Source organism: Lytechinus pictus, chromosome 1 (genome assembly GCF_037042905.1).
Source record: "Lytechinus pictus isolate F3 Inbred chromosome 1, Lp3.0, whole genome shotgun sequence".
In the NCBI taxonomy this organism is placed as follows: Eukaryota; Metazoa; Echinodermata; class Echinoidea; order Temnopleuroida; family Toxopneustidae; genus Lytechinus; species Lytechinus pictus.
In genome coordinates this window covers 567,506-588,084 of record NC_087245.1, presented here as the reverse complement: position 1 = coordinate 588,084, position 20,579 = coordinate 567,506, and the positions used below count along the sequence as shown (strand labels likewise).

Below are 20,579 nucleotides of genomic sequence, written 5' to 3'. Positions count from 1 at the left end.
TTGTTCAATTCTGAAATAAGCATAAATCCCCAACTCAAGCATATTTCCTTTGATTATATGAAAATCTGTAGTTGAACTTTCTTGCAATGTATAAGTTGACTTGAGGGACTTGTGCTAAATTTAAAACCGATCTTAAGTTCCTTGCAATGCCCCACAAGTCATATTCTTCTTGTTACATGTATATATGAGTTCAAAAGGGGTATGTAGGAGGTGGATACCACAATTACTCCCTCCCAAATATTGTTAAACCTCATCATTATTAATAAGAAGACACACACAAATAACGATCAATATTGTGGGGGATGCAGTTACAGCTCTGTTTAAAGAATGAACATTTCTACAAAACGCAGCATATTTTTGAAAGTGACTTATTTCCTTCGTGCTATTTATAACACTAGAACTTAGAATTATTCCATTATGACAGATTTTGCATACATATAAACTGAGATGAATCCATTACATTAATCATAACAAAGATATAATACAAGGGAAACGCATCATGATGCACAATAATTACACAATCCATTTTTTTTTAATCAAAGTTCTTGCGAAGGAGGAATGCCCTAAGACAGATCAAGTCGGGGTCGCGAAACCGGGGGGGGGGGGGGGGGGGGTGGGGTTTGGTAGTCTGTGGCTAATAAGAACAATTTTACATGGTCACCCCAACCAGTCGCACAATGAGCCAAAAAATTTGAGGGGGCTAGATATGGCGTATCGGACAAAATTTAAATTTATAAAAAGTTGCGAGAGAGCGGCCAAAAATTTCGAGATTTTTATTATATTTTTGATAGCTTTTGACAAAACATCCAGAAAAATTGTTGTCATCACCCCTCTTTCTTTCCTTTCCTCTTTTTCCTCTTGGTTACGATTTTTTGTTTTTGTTTTTGGGGGGCAAGCTTCGCCCCTCATATGTATGCCACTGCCCCCCCCCCCCACTTTCTAAACCATTCTGCGGTCACTGTAGGGTATTAGGGAGTTTCCACTCTGCGACGAACAACGGATTCAAGAACACAGTAAATGTAATGTAAATTTATGACCGTCAAATGACAATGAACAGCTGAAAGGACAGCAGTTTCGTCATGAGTTTTGCTTATTCAATTAAATGAAAATAAGTGTAGCACAGGCATGGCCCTGGGAGCGGAGATGCTGCATGTATTATTCTACATAGGCAGCACACCCAGGAATTTGGGTAGATGTTTAAAAATGGAAAAATGTAAGGAAAACGACGTTAACATTGTATGGACCCCTTTTTTTATTTGTTTTTCAAACTTTTCTGGACCAATTTTTTTCCCATTTTGTTGTGAAAACCCTCTTTTTTTTTTTTTTTTTTTTTTTTGGGGGGGGGAGCTTTTCAAATTGAAATTGACATCAACACCCCCAGTCTAAAAGTCTTTCCTAGGACCCTGAGCACAGGCACATGCTTTTAACACGTCTCTTGTTTAAAATTCGGCATCCACTATACATGTACCGATACATATACTCTGAAAGTCATAATTTTATATCACCATTCATTTATCATGGCCGAGTGGTCTTTTATCCTGCTTTCAAATAAATGGACATGCTATATGCATTATTGGTAACTAGGTGTGCACTTGTTTAAAAAAAATCACAATCCCTTCCCTTCCCAAAATGTTAAGCATATGTTGAAAACTCCAGAATAGTATAGTCAACATAATTATTTAAAACATTTTGCTGATGGTATCGTGAATTTAATTCACATTGCCCTAATAATATATCACTGGTTTTATATCTCTTCGGGATGATATTTTTATATTATTTCTCACTAGGTATTGCTGTAATTATGCTTTCGTGTTTTTTTTTCTGTAAAAGGTATGTACAATACAGCTCATGCTGTGGGCAAATCTTCATATAATACCATATGTACATAGATGAATATAAGTTTTCACAATAAATAAAAGTAGGGCCGATATTACGAGCGACTGAAGGAAAAAAAAAAAAAAATTCAGGATATATTGTTGAATGATGTATAATAACATTAACGATACTGTCATACTGACCTACTACTACTACTATACCAGAGAGGCGACGGAACCGGGGACAGGGGGCATGCACCCCTCCCCCCTTTAAAAAAATCCCGTGTGAAAAATCCTTTTATCAGTATGAAAAATTCCCTTTCTACAAATTAACATCTGTCCTTTTTTTCCAAAATGAAATACCTTTTGTGAAGTAACACATTTCAGGTAGGAAAATTAGACATTTTTTGGCTCGTGCTTCCCCTTACATCAATGATTGAGCAAGATATCCATCCCCGGGGCGGTTTAATAAAGCTGTTCGTAAGTTAAGAGAGACTTTAAGAACGACTAGTGATCCTTTCTTGTGGTAAATGTGGTAAATGATAGTCGCCATATATGTTCATTGGTGATTATTTAGCGCCTAAGAAAGATTCACCAGTTGTTCTTAAAGTCGCTCTTAACAGCTTTATGAAACGGCCCCCAGATCATGATTACAAAAAGTGCTTTTAAGAATGTCTAGTTTTCAGGTCGGAATATCAAAAATTTTCAGCTCGCACTTTGCTCATTTTCAGGTCAGTATATTGAAAATTTCTGACTGCTCGCACTTCGCGCTCGAGTAAATCCCTTGGTTAGTAACACATATTTTTCATGACTACAAAAACTGCTCAGTATCTTTTAAAAAATATATGTAATTGTGATAACTTATTTGAGCGCACACACCTTCAAGAGACGCTCATGGCGCTAGCCCGGCCAGCAACAGTTCCTTTTGATATACATGTATATACAAACAGCTCGCTCGTAGAATGGAGAAGATAAAGCCTAAATATAATAATGTACATTATAAATTAGAAACACATTCAAGAAGGTTTACCTCAACTCAATTGCCACAAAACACACTGCTATTTCAAGGCAGAAACGTAATCTGATTAGCGAAAGTGTGTGTTTCCACTCAATAAACACTACGTTTATACAGAACTGAACTTATATCGCATTATTTTCATGGATATTTGGGTAGAAAGTAAAATTTTCTTCTCATCCCTTGACTTTCGTAAGCTGGAGTTTGACGAACCTCAAAGCTTCGTTTAGTCGCTTCTTCAAAATGATTTATCCGATAACTCTCCGTCACAAGGCACGTCACCTATATAAATCAAATACAAAACGATGATACTTCTCAGATTGCTTATTAGACCTATGTATGGTAAATGGCAATGAAATAAATCTTCATTCGAGTTAAAACTTTTTCAGTTGGAATCTGAGTGTAGTTACTGTAGTATATTTATAAGAAACGAGATCAATTGACGCCGGCACCATATTCATTCTTATTTTGCAAATGATATTGGTCCTTTCAAATTCGTATCATTAAACAGTTAAGAAAAAGTGATATAGGACCTACCTTGAGTCATTTTTTTAATAGGATAATTATGCTGATCTTTTACAGACCTGTATAAGCACGGCATGGTTTGGATTAGCCTCTTGTCGAGGCCATGGCGGCTGCTTCCCGAGCGAAGCGAGGGATTTCCTAATTCGCGAAGCGAATTAGGCCTGGCGCGGCGCTCTGCTTCGCTATATCCCTCGCTTCGCTCGGGAAGCAGCCGACAGGGCCTCGACAAGAGGCTACGTTGGATCGGTTTGGATCATGGGAAGGCCGGGGGAGTGCAATATTATTTTAATACAATAGAGACAAGCGGAAACAATTTACAAATCATTCCAATAATACGTCTTACCTTTCTCATCAACTCATTAAGTTCACCTTGGTGCGCATGCGCAAGAAAGATCTCTGAAATGGCTTGAATAAACCATGACCCATCTCTGCTCATTCTTATCGAATAATAACCTAGAAAAGAAAAGAGAAAAATCAGGGGCATCTTTAACAATCAGAAAAAACCAACAGAAGTAACACAATTAATAGTTTCCAAGTATTGAGATTAAAGTATAGGGGGAATTTCAATGGGGAAAACCAGAGTCATCGTCACAGATCGAGGTTAACCATGGTCTAACCAACTTCCTTTACAATAGAGGGAAATTACAACTCAACGAGTGGCGGTAATCGTCATAAAAAATAAACCCATTACTTAGTTTATGTTGAAATCCACATTGCATATAAAACGGAAGGAGTAGACCAAATCCTAAAAGAGTTATCTAGTTATCGGAATTAAACTTAAGTGGAAGTATCGAGTTTGAAAATGATATTGAATCATGGTTTTTGGGGGGATGGGAATTTGAAACCGTATGTGAATTTGACAGCATTCGTGAAACATTGTGACTCATGCCAACTTATTATTATTCTTTTTATTTCAATTCACCAAAAGTGTGCATGAAATCGCTCCCTCGCTTAAGGGTTACTTCGAAAATGTTTACGCGTCCTGTCCCGCGGATTTTTTTTTTGCGTACTGTAATGTTGTAACTATACAATTGGACTTTGCTCCTACACGGCATGGATCAATGATATGACACTCTGAGATCAATATGACTCATGAAAATAAGGAATCATGGATTGTGCATTAATTTTGGCCCCTAAAAATTAACGTATTACTATACCCTGTGGCTCGAGTCACATGCAATTGAAATTTACTGCAGTAAACGCACGATCTCTCAAAGTATGCTTATAAAGGAGTAAATTATCTTAGAACGGCGCAGGTTGTGGGTGTGTCAGTCTGTAAACTTTGCTTTGTAAAAGATCAGAAATATAGCGTGGAGCTTGGCCAATTAGTACCTCGAATACAATTTTAAAAATCTTGAAAGATATTTTTGGCGAACTGGAAGCCAATCCTTTAAAATCTGGATTGACTATAAATTGTGTTATGTTCTCGCTGAAGACGCCCGATTTGAGACGAGGGGAACCCATACAGCAAACCTTAAAAGTAAACTGCATGACAATGTCAGATATTAACGAAGCCTTTGGGGATGGTGATCAACTAACTTTATTTGATTTAATGAGCACTGAAGCCATACCGTTTGATGTTGCATTTGCTACAAAGATATCTGAGTTATCAGGTAGCTCTCCTCCACCATCAACATCTAAGTCATTGCTGTCATCAGTGTTAACTGAATCCATTTCAATGAAGTCTACCTCCAAAGGTTCTGCATCATGTTCATTGCTCTCCGATGGTACGTAGTCTACTTCAAAAGACGCCCTTGGTGCTGGAATGGCGTCAAGCTCATCAGCATTACGAGTAAACGTAGCTAGATTCAGAGACATGCAAAGAAGTATTCATAATTTATTATTATCTGAGTTTATTCTAGGACAAATATTTCCTTAACCCTGACAAAATCGCTGATTGGTGATGGCGAGGGGCACGGTCAATCTTATTCAAACCCGAAGTCAAACGCCAGATTAAAAAAGAAAAAAAAATAATCGCAAAAAGATTGTCACCAGGGTGGTGTTTCATAAAGCTGTTCGTAAAGTTACGCACAACTTTAAGTATGACTGAAACCTGTTCTTTGGTGCTAAATCAGTTACATAGGGATATCATTTACATGTAGCACAAGAAAGGATCACCAGTCGTGCGTAAAGTCATTCGTAACTTACGAACAGCTTTATGAAATGGGCCCCTGCCTTGTTTTCGTTTACGTGATTGCGATCCCCCCACAATAAATGGATACCTTGATCAATCAGTGCGTCCCACAAACAACGAAACCGAGATTTATTGATGATTTAGCATAACATAATCACAAATACAATAGACAAATGACCTACCATTGTAAAGCTTAGAATCTCCTCTTTCATTACTTAGATTATTTCTCTTTCACGCATGAGTGATCAAAAACAATTTGAAGAGGGGATATCAAAAAGTCACTTGGCGGGCTGTATCTGGGTTTCAAAAAGCAAACCACATTTTTAAAAAGTTCAATATCTGCTCCTTAATTTGATACCTCATTTTTAGAAAATGGTCAAGAAATAACAAAGTTTTGGTTATTTGAAATAAGGCTTAAATTTCAATAATTTCATAAAATGAAGGGGTTTTACAGGATAGAGTTCATACTCACTCGACACTCCGTTTTGTTGACGATCAGCCATGCATTAAGTATTTAGTTAACCGTGCGATAGCTTCTGTGGGAAACCGGTGAAAACACGTTTATTTAATGAAATTATGGAAATACAAGCATTGTTTCGAGGGAACAGAACTTTTTTACTTCTTGACCGTTTTCTGTGATTAAGGTATCAAATAAAAGAGCAGATATTGAACTTTTAGGCATGTGATTTTCTTTTTGAAATTCAGATACCCCCGCCAAATGATTTTTTTGTATCCTTTTTTCAAATTGTTTTTGCTCACTCATGCGTGAATGAGGAATAATCTAAATAAGTTCAGATGAAAGAGGAGATTCTAAGCTTTACATTGGTAGGTCATTTGTCTATTGTGTTCATGATTAAGTTATGATAAATCATCGCTAAATCTCGGTTTCGTTTTTTTGTGGGACGCACTGTATATCTACTAGTGGATATAGATCATTCGAAACAAAGAGCAGAGGAATGATGATTTCAACCTTGATTCAAAATACCATTTGATCTACTTAAGGTCACATTAATGATGACCAAAACTTATTACACGTCATTTTTGTTGTAGTATAGCCGATATCAGTTTTAACTTCTTCATTCGAATTGGATAACTCAGGCCAGTTGACACCATGTCATCAAGTCATGCATAAATAAACTATAGAAAATGAAGTAATAAAAGCTTATTCTAACATTCTTGAAACCTACTTCCTCTGCACGCCTGGAAGAAGATCAGTTTCGGCTTTCCTACAAGGGCTTTGCACTTTCGACCAGAAAGTTTTTTCTTGATCTCGAATCTGGTGACGATACAGGGGTTGTACCTGGTAGCATCCGTACCGGAGATACCATCCTGGTTACCATGACTCATGAAGAACATGCAGAGAGAACTGTGTGTGGCGTCATCTTTGTTGATTCGGTTGATAGTTTCGCCAAGACTATCAAGAATTTCCTAAAAAAGAAATATAATTTATGACTGCATGCAATAGGGCTAAAGCTTATTACTTGACAGTTAAAAATAAAACGCTTCCAAAAATTCTGAACATTTATTGACCCGTGCTTTTTTTTAGGGGGGGGGGGTTATATCCGTCGCCCATTGTGTAAAGTTTAACTTCCGAAGTGTAGATGACTAAAATACATACAACTGAACAGTAACGCTTGGCGTAAAACATTTTGGTATGAGAAACAATGTTTCTTTATGAGGCCAATGCTTTATAGAAATTAACGGGTATGTGTTTTCTACTCACCTGCTTTTTTAGATTCTCATGAACCAGTGGTTTATAACCGAGCTGAGTAAAGACATGGACGACGTTCTGAAGATCAACATTTGAACCTCTTCTCATCCTCGATCTTTCAGGTAGCTCAGGAAAAACACTGTTGTTCAAGATATAAACGAATCCCTTCATTGGTGATTCCCATGTCACGTATGTCTGTAGGATAGAAGATGGTGATATATACACAACAAAAAAAGTAAGTCCCCCCTAAATCAAATTGCTGTAACTTTTGAACGGAATTGTTTTGAGATATGATATTTCGTAGGTGGTTTTCTACACTCATTAAGCAAATCCTAGGGAAAGATGAGATTGATCAGTTGAGTCATGCATGAGTAATTAAAGATTGAATTAAAAATGACCATTTTTGAAAGTCACAAGAGTCATTTTTCAGATTGTGCAAATACAAAGTTGGGCAAAAGTTGTTGTTAGGTGAATTTTATGGTGTTAATGCTGTTTTATATCCATCACTTAGCCACTCCACACACAATTTTGATATCGTATGTTCATGGTTGTGTGAGCACAATATTTCAGGCGTCGCAGAAGCGGGTGGGGGGGGGGGCTTGGGGCCCCCACTTTTTTCCTAAAACATTTGCAAAAATGTAAAAATTATTACGATTGTGATTTTTTGCATGGTCAGCCCCCCCCCCCCCCACTTTTGGCTCAGCCCCTAAAATTAAAATTTGAAAATGTTGGTGGCTCCCCCATTTTTAAATTCTGGATCCACCCCTGATTTTTCCATAAATTAAACTGATCATGATAAATTGTTAGGAAAAGAATACATTTATGCAGTAAAAAGAGTATTCATTCCTAAGTTTTCGAATGTGCTCGCTCAACCATGAAAATGTTAAAAGTTCGGAAAGTGTGTGGTGAAAGAAATGATGGATGATAAAAACAATAGCAATTAAAGTCACATTTGAAACCGAATTTGCCCCCAATATTCACCTTATTACCCTTTAAAATGAGTCTGTGACATTAAAAATACCAATTTTCTCAATTTGATGCGTGCTCACTCATCCATAAATAAACAAATCGATTTCATTTTTGCACAGAATTCTGCCCATAGGTTGATAAACATGACTGCCAAATGACATTGCTAAAGACAGCCTTGATAAAAAGTTCCACCATATTGAATAAGGGGTTACTTATTCTTAAACATATGCACCCATAATGTACACATTCAAGTCTATGAGAGAGAAAGTCAAAATTTTAACAAATATGAAATAAGGGTTTGTTTCATGGACGGTTTTTGTTATTTCATGAAACTTCGCACACGGCTTCAGAGTAACACTATCCAAAAGGCGCGCACACCAAAATAACAATTCGATACGGCCCAGAGTGGGGCCAAGGCCTTGAACTTTCTTCTCATTTGCATAATTTTCGAATATTGTGTGCTCACTGATGCATTAAACATCGGGATTTTCATAAAAATCAAATCAAATGAACCATGCAAGGAGGTTTGTGACAGATATCCATAGTTACAAATTGCATTTTTTCAATAACGTTAAAAAGAGCTAATCACATTCCACATGTTCATTCAAGCGTTAATGTTTAATTAAACGCCTTTGAATCATTGAAACATGTTAATTGGTCATGAACATAACGAAAAAGTTGATAAAGGATCAGTTTCAGTTACCAAAATGAAACAATACTTGCCTATGATATTTGAAAATCGTATTTTTTGTTTTCAATAAATGTTCATTGAACCGTGAAACGATGAATATTGTTGAAGATACTCTTCCCAAAAATAACTGTCATCATATTCTATCATTTTTATTGATAAAAATGTGTAAAAAATCCAATTATGGCAAATTTGGACTTGTGTTTATTCAACCGTGAAATTTAGCCAAAAAGTTGTATCGTCTTTTAGAAAGTACCTTTTACAAGCCTTCTGATTATTTTTCATGATGAGAATGTGGAATCACTTCCAGTAAAATGGAATCAAAGTCATGATATTTGGCTTGTGACTTTTGAAAAGTGACATTTTTGCCTTCTGACGGTGCTCACTGAAGCATGACGTAAAATACGTCCATAACATTTACTCAGATGGTGAGCTTATAAAATTACCTACACGCTCATGTAAAAATATATCAAAAACTCGCATTGGTTCGGAAATTATTGATGTTTGTTCAAGGGGGGGGGGACTTACTTTTTTTGTTGTGTATATAGTATTCAGGAATGGGCGTATTCGGGAGACTACTTGAAATTCCGAAATCTCGATCATCTGTGTGGGTTTCTCGGTGTGCTGGATATTCATTCTGATGTTTTACATATTTCAAGTCAGGGTCTTATCTTAAACCCTCATGTCTACATGATCAGTGATGATAATATTATTTTGATCTGAAAGCTATTCATGTAAACTTACCGATCTCGGATCGAGTAGTGTCTGATCAGGTTGAGCCGGAGGGATAACAGAGGTATACAGACCATCCACATCAGGGTCTATACTTTGGATACCATACTGTAATAATGCTGATTCTGTAAAGGAGACAAAAATCCCATCATGTACTGTTTAACTTCATACCTATAATTTTTTCTAACGCAAAACATATGACTCCATGAGTACCCCCCCCCCCAAAAAAAAAAAGAATGAGAAGTTTGTTTGCTGTAACCTGACCGACCCTGCATGGTCAAACCTGCCGAATTTTTATTCAAATTTGACCCCCTGGCGAATGGCGCAATTGAACACCGACCACTATATTCAAGATCAATACTGCAAAAAAATAGTTTATCCATGACCGGGGGGGGGGGGGCGACCGACCCGTCCATTCCCCTCTTTATGGCAAACATTTTCTAGACCTAATTGAACGATGATTTGAATAATTTAAGATATTATTTTTGGCGTTAGTGTTAGTATTAAATCCATGGTCTCACACTGGGGAGAATCGACAGCTACCCCCACCCTTTTGAAATTTTCAAAACTAATTTTCTTTATTACATAATTTATGTTTGACTAAAATCCACCTAAGGTGCGTACCCAAAACACTCTCGCGATCAGTTTGATTGAATTTGCCCCCCCCCCCTCTGTTTATGTACGTTACCTCGATTATCTGGGAGGGGAAATTTCTGAGACGATTTAGCACTGCCATTCATTGCTTGTTGGCTAATTGTCGCTCTTGTTTGTTGAAGAGACTGAGGAGGTGATGTTGGTATCTGCTGATACACTGGAGGAGATGGAGGCGATCTGGATCCTGATCCTGAAGGAGTCTCTGGGTTCGGATCAGATACGAAACCCTTCTTAGCCAGCATTTTCATCAGGGCTTCTGATGTAAGAAAATGGAACAAGGGGTAGGAGGAGATAATTAACGAAAACTTTGGTAAAAAGGAGAAAATCTAGATGGATTTGAGATGGATGGATAGGGTCACGAGGTCATTGTTTTTGCCATGTAAAAGTCAGTTACTAGTATGTGTTTATTTTATGATTTGGTCAAAATAATGATGATAATCAATAACATAATACAAATAATACATTAACTCTAGGAGAAAAGGGCTTTTGCCTTTTCAGCTCCATCTCTATGGAATGCCCTTCCACTGAGGATGTGATCAGCAAAATCCCTTGAACCATTTAAAAAAGTTTCTAAAATCCAGTTGTCTTCTTTTTATTGAATATTGTATGCTAATTTGATTTGTTCATACACCAACACAAGCAAACTTTTTATCTGTAATTCCTTCCCCCATCCATCTGCGCCTCGGAATAGTATACTAGATAGATGGCGCATAATAATGCTGTGTTTATTGTTATTATTTTTATTATTATTATTATGAATGACAATATGATAATAAAAACAATCACAACAACAACAATAATAATAATTATAATAAAGGTGTGTGGGTGTAGTTGTGTAGAGTTGAGGTACTAGCTGCAGCAGAATTGGGGAAAGGAAGAGGCAGAGAAAGGGAAAGAGATAGAGGGGATGGGGGTAACATCATGTTACATGTTAAAGGCGTGAATATAGTCAAACATAATATTCTTACGGTTAATCTGTTCACTTCGGGTTAGGTTGTACACAAAAGGGTCAGGCTGAGAAGTCTGTAACACGAGTGTTGTCTGTCCATGCGTTCCTGTAACGCCCTTCTCTCTCAAGGTGTTCATGACGGAGTTGATGGCTTCATTGACGCCATCTTCTTTCCTGTCGTAATGTTTCATCTTCTGAAATGTGTTGGTTAGCAGGTCGGTTGCGGTAACATCATAAACCCATGGCTCAGAGGGTTTGTGGAAACGACCCTCAACCAGTATCTTGAAAGGTCGGCCTTCCCTCGTTACCTGCAGGACGCATGGAATAGGTAAAAGCCCCGGGGGGGCCACTTACATTGACGAGTGGATACCATGCGCGACCAAAAAAACACGTAAAAAGGATGTCCTTTTCACGATAGGGCACGTTACGTACGTAACGTGATAAGGGTGTCAAAAACACAAAAATAATGAAAAAAGGGTGTCTATTTCGCTAGGAAAATTACGTGTTTAGGGTCGAATTTGCGGGAATGATAAAACAAAATTAAAATGTTTTATAAAGGATGTCCATTTTGCCCCAACACTTCATGTTTAGAGTCCGATTTGCGCGAGGTGTAGAAGGTGGGGTCGTACTAAACCAAATAAGGTAAAGCCGACGACCGAAGGACCCGTAACAATAAAACATTCCTGTACTTGTTTAGGGGTTCATTTCAGGGAATATTTGCCAAGAGTATCGTTTTGTTTCCAATACTTGTTAAGGGTAGGGTTTCACACGCCAATACTTGTTAAGGGGTGCATTTCCAGAATATGGAAATTACGTGTTTAGGGTGCTTTTCGAGACCCCATGGTCGCGCATGGTATCCACTCGTGAATGGAAGTGGCCCCCCCGGGGTAAAAGCTAGACTCTTTTTCTTAACCAAATCATAATAACGAAACAAAATGACAGACATCGTGATTTGCTTCAAACTTAGTATCAAATCATCTGACCGATTAGAATACCGTTTAATGATAATAGTTTTCGCAAACTCAACTCAGACATAAAATCTGCAGCTGGCTTTGGCAAAATTGCCATCCGTGTAGATCTAGGACGGACATAGGCCTGTCCGTGGATGCCACTCCAGCCAATCAAAGCGCTCCGAATTCTAAAACATCCAGCTAGTGATAAGCCCATGCACTACTCGGTTACTATACCAGAATGCATAGTAACCAGTGGAAAGATTTCAGAATGGGAATGCGGGTAGACTTATAACACGAGCAGTGTTCTTGATGATAGTATCATTTTAATCAATTTATAAATGTAACATTCAAAGAGGGAATCCACACCAACATAACGCTGAATAATTTCATCAAAATCATATTTAAATAAGTATTTTGGAAAATGTCGCTTATTTTTCACAAGACAGTTAAAATCATGCGCAACTCTCAGCGTTCAGTGCGTTGAGCATAATGTTTTGTAAAAAAAAAAACACAAAGCAAACAAACGCCCCCTCCCCCTGATAGTGTTATAACTATTAAGTGAAAATAAGTGGAATTTGACTACTATAGGCTTTATACCGGGATCACCAGGTTGTAGTATAGGCAAACAAACCGCGTAGCCAGGATTTCATTTTGGAGGGGGCGGTAAATGCACGCAAAGCGTGCCTACCAGAGGTGCCAACACTATGGGGTGGGTGCGAAGCGCGAAGCTTTTGGTGTTTCATAAATTGAAATGAAAAGGAGCCGTCTCTCTTGTCTCTAGTACGTATATCAGCTCCAATTCAGTTTACTATATTGTGATTTTGAACCTTGTTTTCAAAAGTGATTGTGAACGCACAAAAAAGGAATACAATGGAGGAAATTAAAATGATACACAGTAAAAACGCTGTTTAAGATTTTATACAACGCTGTTTACTATATGATCCTTACATTATTTTGTTAACCGTTTAAAAAATCATGTTTAATTTATTGAAGATTAGATATTGAAAATTAAACTTTGTTGCTTAAGATTTGAACACTTGTTTAAACTGTTTAAACAATTACTGTAAGGTTCATATAGTAAACAGCGTTGTATGATTTTTTTTACTGTGTAATAACCCCGCGCAAAGCGCGGAAGCTAAAGCGTTTTATCAATATTTTTTGCCATGAAAAGGGTCCCGAGAAAAGGGTATTCTCAAAGATATATTGAATACTTCCCTTGGAAAGATCAGATTTGATTACAAACAATTAAGCGACAGTGCATATCTTTAACTCGCAAAACAGAGGAGAAGAAGTGTAGATGCCGGGAGGAAGATATTCCTCCCCGCGCAGAGCAATAAAACTCTGAAATTTCAAAGGGCGGACGTTTCATCAAATGCAGATATCTCTAATACCCCATCGGCTCTCATTCAATTGATTTTCTAAGATTATTTAACTTCATTACAAGGAAAATAGTGCGCAAAAAGTTGATATAAGTTTATATAAAAAAAGGATGCCTAATTTCTTGGACTTATCCTGAAGCGCTTCATTTTGAATTATAAAGAACTTAAGTGTCATTCAAAATTTCAAACTGAGGGCGCAAAACAGGACAGGAGATGAATGTGCAGGGAAATAACATGAAGTTTAATAGAATTTGATAAAAAAATATTGTACTTTTTTTTTATTTAATACGATACGAATTTTATACCTTCCTCTTTTTCAATTAGGAACCTGCTTGCCCCAAAATTATGATTGTTTAGTAATGAGCTGAAAAGCGGGAAAAGTTGACTTTATGGAGGTGACGGCAGAAATTGATATCAAGATTTTACCCGCCCGCAGCCGACCCGACCATAAGTTGCGCGATCAATAAAAAAAAAGATAACTTCTTATACTAATGTTTACATTTAAACTTTAACTGGCAAGAAACACATATAGCTAAGGTGGAAAAACAGGGTTAGAAAAAGGGTGGGGGAAACAATTTGTTTTAAGCGAAAGTTTGAAATTTTTAATCTTTCTTATTTTACATCCGATTTTGATTATTTTTTCCAGCGTTAAGCTAGTTAGATGTTTCTCTTTCTATCCAATTTAACTTCTGATGGCGTGGGATTTCATGCCCTTCAAAGTATAACTAAGGAGCTTTTATTAATTGTCGCTCCGATTTATATCGAGGTATATCCGTTTTAAGTCATGTTAACTTTCATGAAAACCATCCTGTTCCTAATATACGTCGAGAATACTATCTCTCTCTTTCTATAGATACTTCGCATTTTTACTTTTCTGACATCTTTCTTGTTCACTCTTTCTCTCTCCATCCCTCTTCATCTCTCTTTCTTTTTCTTTTCTTTCTCTCTCTCTCGTAGATTTCTCTTCATATATTTCCTTTCTTACAAGCTACAATGTCTTCCCATCTCCATGATTCATCGATAATTCCAAAGTTATATTCTTTTAAAACATTATTTTCTAATACTCATATACGCAGGTATAGAATCATGTTTTGAATAATCATTTTCAAGCCTTTATTCCCTTACCTCGAACTCTTCATTTGCTGATTTGTCGAATGCATCTATAATGTCCCCAAGTCCTTTTAAAAACGACATCTCGTTCCTCTTGAGCAAAACCTCTTTGGAATACAGGAGCAGTAGAGTGTTAATCTGATACGCTGACACGAAGCTCTGATTTTTGACAGTTCTTCTTACATGTCAAATGCTTGTTTTATAGAGAATCTCGATATTGAACTGAAATTCTTTCAGAGGCAATTATGCTCTAATGAGGTCAATCTTCCATGTGCACGAGTGTGATGACATGGATAAGCTCTGTGCTCTGCGTGTGCTATTTAGAGGGAATTCCCCCTGACGTATTCCAAGCGGGGTTTCCCAGGCCAACGGAGCAGACGAAGGAAAGTGATATTCTATTTTCCAGACTGATAGATTTCTGAATCTTAAAGGGTTAGGTTTATCGCTAAATATACCAGCCAAATAGAAAATTCAATGTCCCATATAGAAAAAAATCCCAACAGAACAACCAGAACCCTAAACCTTGGCGTAATGATACAGCACAAAAACATTAAACTATCAAGAAACCTGAATACGATTCATCATGTCCTGTGATAATAAGTGCTGGGAGGCGATTTACCCTAAGTATTATTCATCGTGATCGAAGTAGTCCCAAAATCATGATGATATTGAATGTTAGTAGGCCTAACATTTTCGAATAAATTGTTGTTTAGCCGAATTTTGACAGAATAAGAATTTAACATTGGTCTTGATTGGTCTTGAATTATGCTAAGAGAAAAACTGCTCACTATTTGCTCCATCTATAAACCTTTGTTTACAAACGGATTGTGTGTGTTCAAATAATTTATTACCATGGCCAAGGCTTTTAATACACGGCAATAGTCAGGAGTTGGCCCTATACACGATCGGCCTGTTATATTGCATTCTTTCCCATTCTGATAAATAGGCCTGCGCATTGTTTCATTGCAGTTTATTGTTCGTCTAAATTATGAATGAATAGTTACGCATTATAACTGTCTTGTGAAAAATGAATATGAAAATATTGATTGTATTTAGAACGATTTTGAATAACAGGAGCCCAGGATGTAGGCTACGATGGTTTCATGGTAAATCTAATGACGTCACCTGACCTTTCCACGGACAGGGGATTCCCAATTCTTCATGACGTCATTTGGCTGAAATCCCAAACATTCTCTTTGGGAATTTACGTGTAGTGATTTTTTCTTTCTCCTTTCCTATATTTCACAACACACTCTTCTTGTCAAAAGGCATAAATACTCTGGAATTCAGATGATCTCATCAGAGATTGAAGGAATTCATGTGATAGAAGAGTGCATTTATTTTCATCAAACATTTGGGTCTACTTGTTGGTAAGAATCTTTTTTTTATGATCTATCGTAAAGTTTCCCCATCGTCAGACCGTATACGCATTTTGTTGTGTAGCTGTCGGATATTTGCACTTTTTTTTTTTTTATATTTGCAATTTTGAATCGTAACCAGTCTTATAATGAAGACGAAGCAATATAAGATATACAGTTCATATAATTATTTGAATATGATGACAACTTGAGGACGAATACAACTAACACATGAGTGAGTTTAGAGCAGGTAAATTATTCTCTGCAAACTGTTGTGGTATAAAATGTAAACTCTTGTAACTTAAACAATTTCTAAACTGTAAGTGGCAATCGCTAGTAATCTCATTTTCCTGGCATTCAGAAATGAGCATATCTTGTAGTATACATTGAATGTATCATGATTTGTATTGTGTGCATGATACTTAGGTCATGCTTTAACTTGTCTCTTTATTGAAGTTGATAATTTGTTTTGTTTTCTTGAAGCGATCAACTTGGTCGAAAAACGTAATTAAGCTCCTTGACTGAGTTTATTTTTAGTATTATTTTCATATTGAAATATCTGAAAGTACAAGAAATATCAACAACTTTTACCCATTTCGGAGGGTGCGAAGTTACCAGGTAGTACCAGAATATGGGTGAATTTGTAACACATTTCAGAATTAGTGTCACCAGGTTATCGAATCTGATAGATGCCAACTAATGGGGTTCCGTTATAGCTCCATTAGCTGATGATCCTCTTTATCCACGTCTCTCGATTCAGCCTCGCTCTTAACACAAATAAATTGATTCTTAGCTTTCCCATGTGGTTGCTGACATTGTGTATTTAAAATTAACTATATTAGAACAATCCAATCTTCGAATCCAAAAATAGTGTAATTTTTGCTTTGAATTATTTCACTCCGCAGCAACACACCAATAATGGCTGGGTTGGATATTCCTCAGATTATTAAGACTTTGGTCAATGAAAGTGGACAGGTAAGAATAAATAAACGTTGTTAGAATCATTACTAATTCGGAATTTTTGCATTTACTACGGGGAAAGGTGCCCCCCCCCCCCGCTTCCGCGGCCCCTGTGGACAACGACATATTTGCATCTCCATATCTCCATTGTGATTTTGATTTTTTTTAAGGAATAGTTTCCCCGTAGTAAATGCGAGAACTACCTAAAATGACACACCAATGGCTTGTTACCCCATACGATATTGGAATGCGCAAGATATGAAATAAGTTCAGTTTAATTATGATTACTGGATTTCGCCCCGGCGGGGGGGGGGGGCACTTCCATTGACGAGTAGATACCATGCGCGACCATGGGGTCTCGAAAAGCACCCTAAACAAGTATTTTCCATATTCTGAAAATGCACCCTTTAACAAGTATTGGCGTGTGAAACCCTACTCTTAACAAGTATTGGAAATAAAACGATACCCTTGGCAAGTATTCCCTGAAATGAACCCCTAAACAAGTACAGCGATATTTTGATTGTTTTTGTCACGGACGTCGGTTTTACCCTTATTGTATTACCTACATCGTTGGATTTAGTACGGCCCCACCGCCCACACCTCGCGCAAGTCGAACTCTAGCACGTATAGATAGTGTTGACTGTTGGGGCAAAAAGTACATATCCTTTATTGTTTAGTCTTTTTACCCTCACAAATTTGACCCTAAACACGTAGCTTTCTTAGCGAAATAGTTACAAATTTTTCACTATTTTAGTGTTTTTGACACCCTTATTACGTTACGTACGTAACATGCCCTATCTTGGAAAAGACATCCTTTTTACGTGTTTTTTTGGTCGCGCATGGTATCCACTCGTCAATGTAAGTGCCCCCCCCCCCCCCGGGATTTCGCTTGATTCAGGGACTAAAAGTTTCTGCCGTGTTTCTCCGATGAGAATGACCGCCCAAATTTTGAGGGGCATGTTGTGTAAGGGCACCATTCGCCCGCAATTGCCGCTTTGGGTGGGAAGCTTTTTTACACTGACATGACTGATTGATATGCGGATGACGAAATTCAGGGGTTTGTTCATATGGAAATTTATTCATGAATCACTTGTTTTCGTGAACCACTTTCAGGTTGTGTATTGTTATGTTATTTTTTTTTTCAGAGTGAAAGGACACTTTGCACACGTGTATCACATGTTTTTTTGTGAATTTCCCTGTTCATTTGACGCCACTATTAGTGCATGGAGCTCTCTGTTCGCACTTTTTTTTTCATGTGTTACATAATTCATGGTCGCAGATTTGATTATGTAGATTTCGCCATTTAGGGTGCATTTCGAAAGATGTTGGAACACGGAAGGGTACCGGGTCATGTAGAGAGTGACCATGGGCGTCTACAGACGGAGCGGCCCGGGGGATCCCATTATTCGTGTCCCCCACACAAGTATTTAATCAGAAAAAAAGAAGCAAATTTGAAGTATACAAAAGACTATGTAATTATATGCACCGCATTTGCCCCGGCGAACTGCAAAAAGTTCCATATATACCGTAAATAATAATCTCGGGCTCAGGCAATCCGTTCTGGTCGACCCCCACTTTGAAATTAAACCATGTAAATATTTACAGAGTTACTTATTTTCACTTAAGAAAGAAAAAAATCTCCCCACCGTGCACAGGTGTATGGGGGTGCTTAGGTCGCAAAAAGTTTCACTTCCAAGGGGAAAAATTAAAAAAAAAGTGAGCAAAAGGAGTGAACTACATTATTTTCTAAATATAATATAATTTTTGAAATTTTACTCCATGCACTATCCCCCCCCCCCCTCTGAAAATTTTGGGTTCATTACTGCTCCCGTGGAAGGGGGACAGGCTCTCTCTTTCTATCTCTCTCGCTCGCTTCGCCATCTCGGGCTCGTTTATTCTTCGCTAATGCCACGCACACACACTTTTCAGAACCTGTTGACGAATATTAATTCAAACCTGAATCATAGTATGACCATGATTACATTATGTGATTCATTTTTGTTTTTCAGTTTAATCTGCATGGACGAACCATTGTCTACAAAGCAGAAGGGAGAGTACACAAGTTTAAATGGGTCTATGACGGAACAGCATGGGATGTAGCCAGTGGAATCAGCGTGAAAGATAGACACTACTCCAGTCGACATGGAGCAATCGAGCATGCTGTCGCGAAGCTTTTACCAGAGTTACAGGCCAAAGGATTACTTCCAACTTAGTTTATCGATTCGATGAGACGCTGGGGGAGAATGATCAGTCATATTGAGTGTGCTTCTTTGATCATGTTGATAGGTGGATCTTTCGAGCCAAATCCCTTTACTGATATCGCATTAGCCCCTATATTGTAGCGAATGGTATGAAAGTTCATTTATGTCAAAGGCTTTAAAAAGTTCAATCAATAGGGCCTATATGGTTAAAATTTGACTTAAAGGGGGTAATCAAGGCTAAACAGAATATGATATGAACAGATTCAGTAAAAGCAAAACACTCAAAATTGCTCATTTTCAGGTCAATTTTTCAACAACAAAAAATCAGCTCGCGCTTCGCGCTGACATTGTTTACCTTACGAAATAACTATAGTCTTGTTGTAAAGCTAACATATACTTAAAGTTCGGTCTTCAAGACTACCGATCCGCTCTGGTGTACAGAGCATGGAGATCATGGACCCCCCCCCCCAAAAAAAAAAAAAAAAAAAAAAAAAACGGTTCACGATCGTGAAAGAAGGAGAAACGAAAGAATGGGAAAAAGGGTGAAATGTGATTATATTTCAAAATATCATGTTGAAATCTATCACCAAATTAAATTTTGTATTAAAAGGGTCAAAATTTTTGCTCGCTCGCAGCTCTCAATAAATTTTGCCCTTTACGCTATGTCTGGCCCTATAGAAAAATTTAGACTCATACTTTCTAACCTTTAAAAAAAGAAATCCCTCAAAGAGAACAATATTTGTGTCAGTCATTCCCAAACACTAGCGTACCTACGGAGGGGGGGGGCAGAGGGGGCAGTCTTCCCCCCTGACGAGCCACAGCCCATGCAAAGGACATATCCCTGCCCCCCTGACGAGCTTGAAAGACCTTTTTTGCCCCTCCTGACGAGCTTGAAGACCTTTATTGCCCCCCCCCCTGACGAGCTTGAAGCTCTTTTTTTTAATCTTTTTTTTTTGTACGAAATCTTTCATTTGTGATTGAAGACTTTTTTTTTTTTTTGCTTGTCAAATTTTTTTCTGGTACGAAATCCTTCATTTGTGATTGAAGACCTTTTTTTTTTTTTGCTTGTCAAATTTTTTGGCGGATGGTTTTGCCCCCCCCCCTGTGAAAAATCCTAGGTACGCCACTGTTCCCCAACCAGGGAAAAGGTGAACAAGTGATTTCTTTGTCACTGGACATTGTTATTTTGAATATCACTATGATTGGTTCTGTTAATTAATAGTAACTACCATGTGGCAATGCTCAATCAATATCAAGGATTCCAGTTACCATTGGATGAGAAATCTACCATTATACCGATCTTTAATTCATTTTGACTGTTTTATTATAGTAGCTCAGAAATGTATATATATTTATATATATATATATATATAAATATATATATATATATATAAATATATATATATATATATATATATATATATATA

At 37.4% G+C, this 20,579-nt stretch overlaps 2 protein-coding genes across 2 annotated transcripts; one reads left to right on the top strand and one right to left on the bottom strand.

The window, feature by feature from the left end:
• Positions 1-886: 886 nt before the first annotated feature.
• Positions 887-14,942, bottom strand: LOC129255446 (caspase-6-like). The gene is made up of 9 exons (XM_054893801.2): positions 14,649-14,942; positions 11,211-11,499; positions 10,277-10,498; positions 9,601-9,713; positions 7,212-7,394; positions 6,676-6,916; positions 4,926-5,156; positions 3,698-3,807; positions 887-3,111 (listed from the first exon to the last, which is right to left on the bottom strand). The coding sequence occupies exons 1-9, from the start codon at positions 14,715-14,717 to the stop codon at positions 2,971-2,973; spliced, it is 1,599 nt and encodes a 532-aa protein (XP_054749776.2). The 5' UTR covers positions 14,718-14,942; the 3' UTR covers positions 887-2,970.
• Positions 14,943-15,831: 889 nt separating this feature from the next.
• Positions 15,832-20,255, top strand: LOC129253876 (uncharacterized). The gene is made up of 3 exons (XM_054892669.2): positions 15,832-16,003; positions 16,897-16,966; positions 18,961-20,255. Exons 1-3 carry the CDS (start codon positions 15,924-15,926, stop codon positions 19,162-19,164), a joined length of 354 nt encoding a protein of 117 aa, XP_054748644.1. The 5' UTR covers positions 15,832-15,923; the 3' UTR covers positions 19,165-20,255.
• The last annotated feature ends 324 nt before the right edge of the window (positions 20,256-20,579 follow it).

Bases quoted from the DNA above. Each gene is read 5' to 3' on its own strand.
- LOC129255446 (XM_054893801.2), bottom strand. From the start codon at position 14,717: ATGTCGTTTTTAAAAGGACTTGGGGACATTATAGATGCATTCGACAAA. The intron at 10,499-11,210 runs GTAAGAATATTA...TTCTTACATCAG, and splicing joins CCGAAGTGAACAGATTAACC to AAGCCCTGATGAAAATGCTG. The intron at 3,808-4,925 runs GTATGGCTTCAG...TTTCTTTTCTAG, and splicing joins AGCAAATGCAACATCAAACG to GTTATTATTCGATAAGAATG.
- LOC129253876 (XM_054892669.2), top strand. From the start codon at position 15,924: ATGATCTCATCAGAGATTGAAGGAATTCATGTGATAGAAGAGTGCATT. The intron at 16,004-16,896 runs GTAAGAATCTTT...TTCACTCCGCAG, and splicing joins ACATTTGGGTCTACTTGTTG to CAACACACCAATAATGGCTG. The intron at 16,967-18,960 runs GTAAGAATAAAT...TTTGTTTTTCAG, and splicing joins TGGTCAATGAAAGTGGACAG to TTTAATCTGCATGGACGAAC.